A 14,074-nucleotide genomic window follows, 5' to 3' on the forward strand; every position below is an offset into this window, starting at 1 on the left:
AATAGGTTTTAGTAGGGTCTTTTATGTAGTTCAGCAAAGGGCTCTTCGGAGCATGCTGATTCAATTAATTCCTAATTAGGACGAGAGTGCTCTTAATGCAGAGGACTCGGATTTGACATCGTCGCCTGTCAGGGTAAATGGGAATCTGACAGGCCGCGCCTCGTCTATCGGTTGGTGGCACCTACCTGTCTTTATAGGTCACGGCTAATTTAAAAGGGACATTTTGTTGAACAACTAATAATAATAGATATTAGTTTGATATTAGGTAGGTATTCAACTATGTAAAATGTATAAAAATTGATTAGGTACCTAGGTATCTATACCTAAAAGTAATGATAATTATCTCTGGATATTTCACAGTACGGTTTTATAGGTACATACTTTTCAATGTACCTACATAAATACCTACAACATAGGTACCTACTTAATAAAAAACTTAAGAATTTAGTTCATACAATTTTTAACACTATGCACATACATTTAATATGCTTACTTTAAAAGTTTTAGTACCTAAGTAATTTAGACGAATACCTGGGTGACCAAGTCCAGTTGTCCACGGGTCCAGAAAACATGGAAAATCATTGTTTTCACTACCTAACAAAACCTAGCTACACACACAATGATATTTAAAATGAGTCATTTACGTAACTCAGCTGATATGACGTTTTCGGGCTTACCTACGTGTATTTATTTAAAAAAGAACTGTCTAATTTCAATGATCCTCCACTTTCTTAGTGCTATTTTTACGAAAATTTCCTAAACTACAAAAAATACATATATGTATTTACATTACTTACATTATACGAACACGAACGTTGTCACAGGATCTACTGCGAACTTTTACTCTAATTAAAGTGTAAGTAATTACTAATTACTTAGAGCGACAGAAAAATATGCAAATAACGAACTTCGAGCTTCGGTGTTCGCGGTAGGCCCTTAGTTATAGTTCGTTATAGTTATAATATTATAACTAACCTGTTTAGGTCTTCCCATCGCTAGTAAAGTAGTAAGGTTAGTGCTTAGCTGCGTGGTAATTTTATTTTCCAGTAGAAGGTAGCTTAGTTTTGAAACTAAATCTAAGTACCTAATTTAAGTGCTTTTTTAGTCATAGTATTTAATTTATTTAATTTTATTTCACATAGCTGGGCATTTTCATTTAACTTGTACAAGTTAAGCGCGACTTAAGTCGTGTTTCAGTAACGTCTAACCGTTACATTCCTGACAAAATGTATGGGATTTGACATTGACCGTCAGTTTGGTAACGATTGCTAACCGGCCGTTAAAGATGTTCAATTAAGTGAAAATGCCCAGCTTCCAGTCCGTAAACATTTATAACTTATTATGTACCGTCTCAGTTAAATGGTAGACTGTAAATTGCTATGTATAAAAACTTGTAATATTGTTTGTGATCGTTATTTTCTAAATTTTATGCCATCTATGATAAAATCATGTAACTACGAAGTAACATAAAAATCCATCATGGTGAACTCTAAACAGTAAACAATCTCATGCAGTGTAAGTGCTGTTGACTAGATGGCGCTGTCCTACATCTTTTGCTTTCTAGATTTTAGGTCCCCAGAATAATTATTTATGAAAGAGCCTAACGGGTAAGGCAATAAAGAATAAAATCTTTGAATAAATATTCTGAATTTTAATCAAGTTACAAAATATGTTTCTTTGAAATGAATACTCGATGAAACAGAATTAATTGTAACAAAAATGTGCATTTTGATAATTATGTGAATAATTTTCTGTACCTATAACAAAATTCAGCACAAAATTTGGCGATTAAATAAGGGTACACCAAATTAACTACATACATCATTGATACTTACCTATTATAAATACCTATTTCTACCGCTTAGAAGTTCGATTTTCTATTCGTGTTTTATCTTTTCGACGTGTTTCATTAAAGCTACTGCAATTGGTTTCAACTGTTTGAGTTTCGAATTTCGATTGCGTCCAAATATTTGCAAAAGGTAAAGAAAAATCACTCCCTCTCTAAAATATTTAGTGTTTGCTCTATTAAATAAAAAGTGTAAATAATTTTAAGCGCTGTTCTAAATCTGTTGTTTTGTGGCAATATGAACGTATTACACTCTATTTACGGTTCCAAATTAGAAGGAAACCCATGAGTTAATAGGAGTTCCCGGAGGTAACTCTCGGTACCGTCACTAAATCAACGGATTCAGTTTATCACGCGCCTGCAGGTAAGCTTCCCCACATTTGTTATAGTTTGGTACAGTTACAATTACTTAGTTTAGTAGATTTTGAACAAATGCAATTTAATCGTACTCAATAACGGTTAGCGAATATGTCAGTTATTTAGTGTAGTATATAGTGTAACCCTAAATTCACTATTTTAATTCATTATTTATTAATAAATACATAGGAATACCTATTTCTTACACTTTACTTCCTTCCGACATCCGATATCGTATCGGACAATGTGAAAACGCTCTAAGGCTACTTAACTGGTACCTTAGAGAATATAACCAACGGAGTGGTTATTAACATGCGTTCCCCTCTGGCGAAAAAAAGCGGCCAATGGTCAACCACATGTCAAACACATGTATGGACTGACGTTTATCTGACATGGCTATGTTGACGTTACGCATCCATTTGATGTGCCCCGCCCCCGCAAAAAACGGCAGACTGTTTTGTACCGAAAATTATAGATATGGCGTCTCCGTTGGTTATATCCTCTAAGACTGGTACGGTCGAAGTATTCATTTTTGACCCATTTCGTGCCCTGTCACAGTGACAATCAATATGAAAGTCGCTATAGAGATCTCATACTATTGTCAATGTGACAAGGTAGAAAATGGGTCATAATTTAAAACTTTTGACTGTACAGAATCAAAAGTAGCTGATCAGACTACGCGTAGTATCTACTATTCCATAACAGCTTAACAAAAAGAGATAGGGGGAGAGTGTTGAAGTACAATGTCTGTACATCCCCTTTAATTTGCGATGCGATGGTTCATAAGAATCATAAGCTGTGAAACTTGATTTGGCTTCATGATTAAAAGTGTAAAAATACTGTAGGTACCGAAAGATTAAATAAAACTAAATTATAAAGAAGATGCTGTTTATTTTAAAACAGATAATCAAAATAGATTAATTGAGTGATTTAGATTGAGTGCCAAATAGTTTGGAACGTGAACTGTAGATAGACATATCTCTATTTGGGAGAGTATTCCAGGGTGGCAGATACTTTTGAAACTTAGGTACTTTACCTAATTCAAAATTCTCGCCGTGATACTGATGTTAAAGTTTTATTTATAATTCTATTAGTATAAGTTTTATTTCTGCTTAAAATACCGAAGTCCTTCTTGGTACCTATTTTCCTTTCCAGCATATCTCTTTTAGTCTTACTAGGTACTTACTACTTGCTCGTATCATAATTACCGCAAGCGAGACGCACGGGCAAATATAACATATACATATAACAAAATGGCAAAATAGGCGCAGGACGTTGCGGAAATTCGCCCGTACTACAATACAATACAATGCAACAAAATGGCATATAACTTCGACATCAAAATGTATCGAATTGGCAAAAAGATTACATATTTTGAATAACAATAACTCGCCCTGTTAGCAACTTCTGCCGCTGACTATTCTATTCTTATCTCTCTCTAGCCATTCTAGAAACTAAGTACCTAAATGGTCTTCAACTGTGTTGCTGAGTTCGGTGCATGCAAACTAAATAAGTTTAAGTGGTGAGCTACTTCCTCTGAGCTTTGCACACTATATTGACAGCATCGCCTCTTCTCTCCGGCACCTAAATTTAGTTAATCGATGCCGTTAATAGATACTCTGAATTTATTTAAGTTACATATAATAGATATCTAACTAGTTTGCTACATGTAACGGCTAAACTGATAATTCCAACGGGCAAGCTGAGAATTGGAAGAAAAATGCTCGAAATCGTAAATGGAAATTCGAATTGTAGTTTTGTTAGGTATGTCATTCTGACGTTTGCAAATACTTATGAAAGTTACACAAGTAGACGGGAGCAGGATGCTGGAGTAACATACGAATCTAAAGTCGTTAAGGATCGTGACGTGCTTCACGGTGCTGGTGCCCCGGAGCTCTCGCTAGTCGCAGTAGGTTCAGTACGGTTACCATCAGTTTGTCACTGACATAAACGCCGTCGAGAACGTAATTTACTTTCTATACATCCCGTTTGCACTGTTTTAATATGCGAGTGCGAGCGAGATGTATAGAAAGTAAATTACGTTCTCGACGGCGTTTATGTCAGTGACAAACTGATGGTAACCGTACAGATTGGAATGTACACTAATGATATCAGCTATCAGCCAGCTATCAGCAGCGAAAATTTCAGTTTTCTTTAAGATTTGGGCGATTATAACCCTAAAAGACTCCTGAGAAGGTACTATCCTTTCTCGATCTACCTACTATCCTTTATCGATTTCGAGCATCACTAGTCCTTTAGGGTTATAATCGCCCAAATCTTAAAAAGCTCCGAAAATTTCGTAGGTTTTACGGTTTTTGAAAAGTTGCATTCGGAGCTCGAGGTCTCAAACTTGGATTATTTATTGGGCCAATATCATAAACAAGTCTGCAAAAAATTGGAACTACCGGATTTAACGCAAACGCTAAATGTATAAAATGACTGTATTATTTCATTATAAGCGTCATTTTGTTTATTTCGTGAATTGATGTGGTTAAAGTTTGTTGACCGACGGAAACAACTTTACAGACTGATAAATATTATGCTAAACCAGATAAGTAGTTTTTCCTGTTATGAGCTTTGTTACCCCGGTGTTTTCAAACGTGTTTTGTATAGGTTCTTAGGTGATTATGCTAATTCGAAAGGTGCAATTTGGTGCAATGGCATGGTCAATGACGCTTGATGGACTTCAAAGATCGTACGAGTATGTCGAGTATCATCAGCGGTAACCGAGAGAGCGCTGCAACTTTCTTTTGGGCAAAGTTAGTCCAGTGCACAAAGGAGTCCTGCCACTAAAAGGTGCCGCCTGTGAAGCCCAGAGAGAATAGCACGAAGATATGTCACTTGATGGTGTAAAATTGAAAATAGGTATACATTTTCGATATGCAATTTAAAAAGTCTCATAGTAATTTTATTGCCAGACAAACAATTTTTGAAATAGGTACATAATACAAAAGAAAACACAACATTTACACATAAAATCACAAACTAACAAAAATCATGATAAAAACATTTAAAAAGTTTTCACCTTGAGCCAATAATTAGTAGTCGGACTTGCGACATATCGGAACTCCGGTCTGACTGGGCTGTGGGCTGACGTTTTTGGTTGAAGTTGGTTGAAATGTCACGTCATATCTAATTCATAATTTCATATCCTTTTACTAAAATTAGAATACGCCTGATAGAGGAATTCCTATTTCTGTATCTACATATATATTATATACGTTGCGCAGACTCAGTCTATAAGCCTGTATCTTTAGGTATTTAAATAAAAGTTAAATTTTCGGGTAGTTATAACATTTTAACCAACTAAATACAAAACCGCCAGGATCAGTCACTGAACGACCTGACTTTAACCTACATTATTTGATCATGTAATGTTTTCATTTACCCTCAGGCTTAAGGAGCAATTTGAGGGTAGATTTTGTTATCTTTTATTAAAATACTTAAAGGTACAGTGTATCATAAGTGTGTAAGATATAGTAGCAAACAACCTATCTTGCTGTTATGTTATCTGTGTGCACGATGCATTTGTTACCGAGACGCTGCCTTTGTAAATAGAACGGGGGACATTAACTAAGTAAGAGAGATAACGAGACCTGTGCCCTGTTTATCAAAAGCTTGTAACTTGTAATACAAGTGGAAGTCCCTTTCTAACAAAAGCTGTCAAAAAGGGACTTCCACTTGTATTACAAGTTACAAGCTTTTGATAAACAGGGCACTGCTGGTGACTTGATTATTTAAGCAATCTTAACAGGAGATAAACAAGATTTGTGCTGTGATTAGATTTTTAAAAATTATTTCAAGGCTTGACACGGAAAACAATTTGATTTTCGATTGCAGCCTTTTTTACCTTATCAGTGTGCGAAGATAATATAAATATCTATAAGATAATATGTTAAATTTATGAAACATTTTATTTTAATCGCAGTTAATTTTTACTCACTCCAGATAATTAAGAATTACTCATACTCATGTAACTATTGTTATATTTTTTTTTAATTTTATATTAAATAGTTTGCATGTCAAAAACTTTTCCTGTGATACACTGTATAGAAAATGACAGGTTTATATTTATATGTTCATAAAGTGTCCAAATATTACTTACATATTAGAATTCTTCTTCAATTCTACAATCATAAAAGGGTAACTACTGGTGAGTTAATGCGTCGGTAATACAGGAGTATACTGAAAAAAAAAACTAGGGGTTTGTGAATATTTTTTTATTTACAATTTCACTTTAATTGTTAATTTGCTCCACATTTGCTCCAATATTTTATCCATATTTAAATAATTTTGCACCTAATAATATACATATTCCTTAGAAACTAACAATGTATAATGTAGGATCTTGCATCAGGTATATTAGCTAATGCAACTATTTAGTTATTTTTATTTTGTTACTCTTTTTAATTTGGCTTCTATTTCTAGTATCAGATAATTCCATTTTATCTTTTGTGGTTTCGTTTAATTCTAATTGGCGGCTTGGAAATCTTAGTAAAGACAAAGCATGAGTTTGCGCTGTGTTACCCCATACTAAATCAAGTATCAGCCACTGTATTGTGAAGTAGAAAAAGTGTTCTACGCTCACAAATATTACTAACGGGATAAAATTGTAACCACTGAACAGCCTCAGCAGTGGGTAAATGTGTTCGTTGTTGATTATACTGCGACCGCATCTGGAAATATATTATTAATATATAAAATTAATTAGTTTGTTCAGCGTTGCACCCACGTCATCATTGTTTGTTTTACATACGAACATAGAAAAATGTTTACTTACACATAATAAATATTGTATAGTAACAGCACCAGTCATGGGACATTTAAGAGGGAATTTGGAGTATTTGTGATATTTCCCTAATACATGTGAATGGTCTACCGCTTAGCGTATTGAAAGATGAAAGTCCTACCCGTCTTTCATGTTTCAGGCGTGTTGTATCAAAGATACTGCAATGAGTTTCCACACACTTAACAAATTAAAACTATGCTATTTTTCTCCAGTCATGGACACCAAAGCTCCAGTAATGGGCCCCCCAGTAATGGACACTGCTCTATCAGTATAAAATATTGAAATAGGTCATCAGATCTGGTCCATGTTATAATAATATTGCATTATCATCCGATTTGCATATTTAATTACGAATACAAAATTTCAACTCAATCGGAAAACGGGAAAGTGGCTCAAACTCGGCTACCAAGATTTGACCCACACTAAAAAACGATATTAATTTATCCGAAGTCCGAGCATACCTCCTGGTTGACATATTTCGTAACTACATTTTACTTCTGTATTGTTTAAACATGAAATGATGGCATGGCAAGCATCATTATGTAAATTGCCCATTATAGGAGGTATGCAGTTTTACAGCTCCTATAATGGGATTGGGCCAAATACCACTATTTTTTTACATCTGTGGAGTCACAACATAGTATGTTGTATACCTTATCTCATGGTAAATGCAATTAACAAAACACATTCTAGTTTTCATCAAGTATTAATTAATTAAAATTTAATAAATTTACTCACCTCTCTTAGCGAAGTTGTTAAGAATTCGTAGTGGTATTTTTTTTCAGTGACACGACAACTTTTGGGTTGACGCCAATTTCTTAAAAAACAACCAAATTTAATAAAAATTCAAACTGAAACAGCTCTAGGACTCTTATTTATGATAATATACAGGCAGTGTTTATAAACTACTTTTAGACACTTATTTTACAGGATTTGTGGTTTTTTGTCCCATTACTGGTTCCACGCCCATCATAGGGCACACTACTATATGTATATCAATATAAATTAGGGTAAAACGCTTTTCATGTCATGATGCCAATCAATTGTTTTTAATTGTAATTATCTTATATACCTACTTAAATGTTTTCATGTACATTACTATACATAGGGAATATAGCATTTTTGGCTTTTTGGTAGAAAATACGAGTATATAGGTACTTTTTGGGAGGCCAAATAATGATAGCCTGGGCAACTATTTCCGCCACTAAGAAAAGGTGTAAGTTTAGAAATGACTGCTATGGTTTGTCAAACCAACTAGGTATAACAATACGAAATAAGTTGGTTGGCCAGTGTATTTAAAGCCTTGAGTTTTGAGAATTAATATAGTGTAGAAAAAGTCAAAGATAAAACATTTGTGCGTTATAAAGAAAAGGTAAGTGAAGGGACATTAAACCTTTTTTATATACACATAATCACCTTTTTTTTAAGAGCCTATAAAACTAGGGGCAAGGTCGGCCTAAGAGGAGATGGCGGGACGACCTGGACACATTTCTCAGCAACTGGACAGATGCTGCACTTAATCGGGAGGATTGGAGGTCTAGGGGGGAGGCCTTTGCCCAGCAGTGGGACACCTAATCACCTTTAATAAAAAAATAACTTTCTTGGAATAATTTACCAAAAATCAAAGTTTTTACATATGACTATGTTTCTGCGGGCTCCTCCCGAGCACCCTGTAATAGCTATCTTCACTTACGTAACAGCGTAGGCAGCTAGAAATGTTGTCAACACGTAAACTCCAAATTTTAGGTTTTTAGGTCTTCTCTTCGGCACCAGCACGAGGTCTAACAGGATGACGACCAGCGTGACGGTGTGGAGACAGTGCTGCAGCCACAGAGGCACCAGAACGTCTACTGCAGGTGGCGCCACCAGTTCGCGGTTCTTCGTCCACAGCCTCCAGAACAGGATATCTGAGAACTGGGAAACAGTTAATCATTAGAAAAACTTCTTGCTTGTTGCTTGAAGGAAAGAAGAGCGCGATAAAATATGCATAGTTCAAACAGACTTTTACATTATTTAACAAAATTCTTTCTGCAGGTTTTCTTTTTGATACGTTTGATACCATATTTTATCATGATTGTACTTTCCTATAGAAACATATTTACTTCCTTATTGAGACGATGTTAATGAACTCGGTGTAATCGCATGTAGCGTAGTTTTATCACCGAGTTCATACGTAGGTAATGAATAATGAATAATGTATCTAGGTAGATACGATAGTAAATAGTGATGAAGAGTTCAGAATAAGGTAAAATAGGGGTTTGTGTCTGCAAATATTGAGATTGTTTGACACGATTGAGATATTCATTATGACTTATTAAAATACTGTTTATTTATGAATCATGCATATAACACAGTCTTGATCCTGATATTTAGCCATTACAGTTCATGCATCATAATACTCAAGCGAGTTAGTAGTCAGTGGCGTAGCGTGAACTAATCTAGCCGTGGGCGAAGTCGTATCTGCGAGGCCCTTTTCTTTCACTGTGCCCGAAGGGGCCTCGCGCGAGGCCCCCCTTGGGTCGCGAGGCCATGGGCGACGGCCCACTTCGCCCACGCCTAGCTAAGCCACTGTTAGTAGTGGGTGGGATTCCCAATATACAAGCTAAACGGGTTTGTTTTCATTATTAAAATGGCATAAATTGCGATTATATACAAAATTGTGTCATTGTTTTGATTACAAAATATTTACCTACGACCTTATTTTTTGACATTCAGCCGCCTTATTTTTCGACACGGAAATTCGAACTGTGTCGATTTCGCACCATCAAAAATCAAAAATATGTAATAGCAACTACTTATCAGTTCAAAATTTGCTCAATAATCAATCTTTAAGTAAGTATAAATAAATTAAATGTACCTATTTTTAGAAAAAAACTTTAAAAACACAGTGAAACTTACACAAGTAACTGGGAACAGGATGCTGGAGAAACATACGAATCTGAATTTGTTTAGAATCTTGACGTGCTTCGCGGCGCTGGTGCCTCGGAGCTCGCACCAGTCGCAGTACATGCAGATAGGCGTGTACACAAACGATACTAACTGCAAACATATTAAACAAAACAACGCATTGTAAATATCAACAAATACTTAAACACACTCACATCATTCATGAACTATTTCAACAATAATGCGCTTTTACTCGTATATTAATTTCGTGCTTCCAAACTTTCGATTGAACTTGTGCTAGTGCGTACCTAACCTAAACCTTTATTTAAATATGTTCAAGTTTGTCTCTTTCTAAACACAATTGTCAAAGTGATAGACCAGACCAACGATTATTAAGGTGGTTAGATTTTCATAAAAACATTACGTATTGCTTTTTATAAGTACATACATATATAAAAACTTTTTACAAAAAAAAGAAAACCGACTTCAAAAAGGATGAAATAAAATATTATCCTTTTTAAGTCTATGCGTTACCAACTGATATGTTTGAAGTCGGTGCCAAGCCAACTTTTGAAGCATACCATGATTTTGGTGCGATTCGATAAGGATGTACGTTGGATTGCCTTACACGACGACAATGAACGTACTTTCTGTAGGTACAGTCGACGTTAAAAATATGTTTACACTTTTCGTCTTATTACAAAGGAGGAAGGTGCAAAAGTGTAAACATATCTTTGACGTGGACTATACCTAAGAACACACCTCAGAACACACGATGAAACCTTCTTGGTACAGTCCGTACCATGTTTGTCGGCACGCAAGCATGGGATTGGGACTGAGTTATTTCCCGTCCCTTATTCAGAGGACTACATTTCAAAATATAAAACAATTCAAGGAATTTACGTTTTTGCCAAATTTCGCCTAAAGCGGTTCAGTTGTTTAGCCATGAAAAGGCGACAAAGAGGCAGATAGAATTACTTACACATTTATAATAGTTATTAGTACAGTTCTAATGGGATTTATAGTCATAAAGCTGATTATTTTTGACGGGTATTGTTACTACTTGGCTTGGCACCGACTTCAAACATATCAGTTGGTAACGCATAGACTTAAAAAGGATAATATTTTATTTCATCCTTTTTGAAGTCGGTTTTCTTTTTTTTGTAAAAAGTTTTTATTTTTCCATTTTTAGTTTTAACGCATTGTTAAGAGCGCAACGCATGAATGAAAAACAACATCATGATTAACACTAAATTCGTGTGGTACCTACTTTAATAAATATGTAATCAGGAATTTTCTCGAGTCCGTCTGGGAAATTATAATTCCTGTCACTAGACTAAATCCGTCCTCCGCCCCGCCACTGACCCAATCCCTCAACCCCCCGATCACTCTACCCCACAGCGCATCAACCCCTGATCCATGAACCCCTCGACCCTGAACCAGCAGCCCTTCAACCGCCATTCCCCGACCCCTTAACTCCTAACCCTAACCCCCGATCAGTAGCCTTACCAGCTTACCAAGAGTTTGACATTGATTTATTCGCTAGCGTGTGTGTAACTTACTTTTTTTGCATCTCGCTCGTACTGGCATATTAGTGCGAGCGAGATGCATAAAAAGTAAGTTACGAAGCGTTAGCGTCGCTAACTTAGCGAATATGTCAATGTCAAACTCGTGGTAAGGCTACACTTGCATTACATCAAATTGGCGGTTTTCGGAAGCAAATGCTCGAGTTACTTTAGAAAACACCGAAATCACTTTACACGTGCCTTTAAAAACTGAGGAGTTCCCTCAATTCCTCATGGATTCCATCATCAGACCAGAACCAAAAATAATACAGAAACACCTTGGAGGTAACTACTTCAAAACAAAAAAAGAATTACTCAAATCGGACCACAGGTGCCGGAGTAATCGCTGAACATCCTACATTTAAAAAATCATCATCATTATCATCAAAACAATCATCATCATCAGGTCTACTTCATCAAAGTGGTGGTTTTCGGGAGAAAATGCTCGAATTGCTTAAGAAAACACCCAAATCACTATGTATGTGCCTTTAAAAATTGAGGAGTTCCCTCAATTCCTCATGGATCCCATCATCAGAACAGAACCAAATTAAAATGGGACCAACTCGGAGGTATCTCCTTTCAAACAAAAAAAGAATTACTCAAATCGGACTACGGATGTCGGAGTAATCGGTGAACGTACATAGAAAAAAAAAAAAAAAAATAGCCACAACCGAATACAGAACCTCCTCCTTCTATGAAATGGAAGTCGGTTAAAAATAATAAAACATCATTTATAAAGTTTAGACAATAAAAAATCCTCCAGTTGATAGTGTTACATGTTCCGATCAAAATACATCCAATCATAAACGGCACAACGATACGAGTAGACATCAGGACGTAATAAAAGGCTGAAAACACAAAAAACACCCGTTTGCAAGAACCTGAAGTTACCTGTATACCATAACCGGATCATAACCTCTGGCTGTGACTTATATCATCCAAAACCGGTCTCAATGTAGTTTTCAGAGGTATATCAAACGTTTTGGCAATTTGTATCACAAATATCCTTAACTTTCGGGAACAAATGAAAATGCTAAATGTATGCTTGATCCATAGACACCATAGATATACTTATTATAAATACAAATAATATATGCTACGACCACTTATATGGTGACTTTAGGTTATTTATAGATGGTCAAGCAAATCTTGTCAGTAAAAAAAGGCGCGAAATTCAAATTTTCTACGGGACGATATCCCTTCGCGCCTACATTTTTCAAATTTGCCGCCTTTTTCTACTGACAAGATCTGCTTGACCAAGTATATTTACATAATTCATAAATATTATTAATTTTTAATTCATAATATTAAACAAACTCACATTAAACCATGAAGTAATAAGCAGCCAGCGGTTGTGATGATACAGTCTTACTGCAGGATCCTCGGCAACAGTAAAGTCTATTCGTAGTAGTATTAACGCAGTGACGACCATGAAACAATATGTTAAACTGTAAAACCATAATCTCATTTTCAATAAATATTTTTCACTCGTCCGAATACTGTTACTTAAATATTCATTTAGTGTTTTTGACATTGTAAACACTTTGCAATTTTATAAATATCAAAACTTGTGCACAATCCAAATCAGCCGCAAGGACTGCGAAAATTGTGCCATATAACACGTATTTATGGAGAATCCTTAAACTTGTTTGATGTTTTTTCCTGGTATGAGATACAGTTAACAAAACCTGTGTGGTTCTCAGCTACTACGTAGTATGCTATATCTAAGTGTAATCAGACAAAAAAACGTTTGTTTTGTTTTCTGTCAGCCCCTTGGGAGGTTGAGACAAAAACCGAAATCTGCCACAACGTGGTACCTACGTTGTGGCATACTTTGGCACCGATTTAGATTGTTGTCTAATTAAGTAAATGTTAGGTGGTGTTATTAATGTTGTTATAGGCAGATATTTGCCTTGTGCTAACTAGGTACTCATTAATGTCCTTGCCCTTATAATATGTATAGGTATCCTATTTTTCCCAAAAATAACCAAACTATTTCTTAACAGAAACTCTAGGAAACTTGTTCCGTGTACAATAAGGGGTCGGAATAACTTCAAATAACTTCCAAGGTGTTGACGTCAAAGTTCGTCGAACAAAAATCAGACTGATGTAATGCCATAGTATTTTTCTATTACCGATTCTTCCAGTGCATTATTTTTATTCTCTATTTTTTTTGCTATTTTTTTATAAGAATACTATGAGTAAGTACTTAAGATGATTATTGTTGATATAGATGCTTATTAATCAAAATGTATTTTTTTCGACCTAGTTTTGGATTCGTAGGTAATCAAAATTAAACACTTTAACTGTTTTCTGTATTTTCCTGCTCTCCCTTCACTTCTGAAAGCAGAAGAATATGAAGACCGTATTCATATTGTTACATATTTGCCGTGACTTATTTTTATAAAGTGTTTTTCAATTAACAGACACGTCAAAATTGTTTACCTTTTTTCTACTTAATGCTAAAAAAATGAACTATACAAAATAAAATAGAGACTGGTAAAATTATGTGTATGCCATGGTCTAGATCATATTTCAGAATGCCTTGTTTACCATTCGGCTGTTATAAATTACTTAGTTGTTTAGTCTATTCCGATTATATAAGACGTGATATACACGTTTCATTATTAA

The 14,074-nt window shown here is 35.2% G+C and overlaps 1 protein-coding gene across 1 annotated transcript; it reads right to left on the bottom strand.

Moving 5' to 3' along the window:
- Positions 1-6,474: 6,474 nt before the first annotated feature.
- Positions 6,475-13,021, bottom strand: LOC134664355 (androgen-dependent TFPI-regulating protein-like). Its single transcript, XM_063520934.1, has 4 exons — positions 12,765-13,021; positions 9,891-10,031; positions 8,686-8,906; positions 6,475-6,879 (listed from the first exon to the last, which is right to left on the bottom strand). Exons 1-4 carry the CDS (start codon positions 12,975-12,977, stop codon positions 6,579-6,581), a joined length of 876 nt encoding a protein of 291 aa, XP_063377004.1. The 5' UTR covers positions 12,978-13,021; the 3' UTR covers positions 6,475-6,578.
- Positions 13,022-14,074: the final 1,053 nt, after the last annotated feature.

The sequence above is a fragment of the Cydia fagiglandana genome, chromosome 1 (genome assembly GCF_963556715.1).
Source record: "Cydia fagiglandana chromosome 1, ilCydFagi1.1, whole genome shotgun sequence".
Lineage (NCBI taxonomy): Eukaryota > Metazoa > Arthropoda > Insecta > Lepidoptera > Tortricidae > Cydia > Cydia fagiglandana.

Excerpts from the sequence above, each read along its gene's own strand:
- LOC134664355 (XM_063520934.1), bottom strand. The coding sequence starts at position 12,977 with ATGTCAAAAACACTAAATGAATATTTAAGTAACAGTATTCGGACGAGT. Across the intron at positions 10,032-12,764 it reads TTATTACTTCATGGTTTAAT|TTAGTATCGTTTGTGTACAC; the intron begins GTGAGTTTGTTT and ends ATATGTTTGCAG. Across the intron at positions 6,880-8,685 it reads CTAGCTGCCTACGCTGTTAC|ATGCGGTCGCAGTATAATCA; the intron begins GTAAGTGAAGAT and ends ATATATTTCCAG.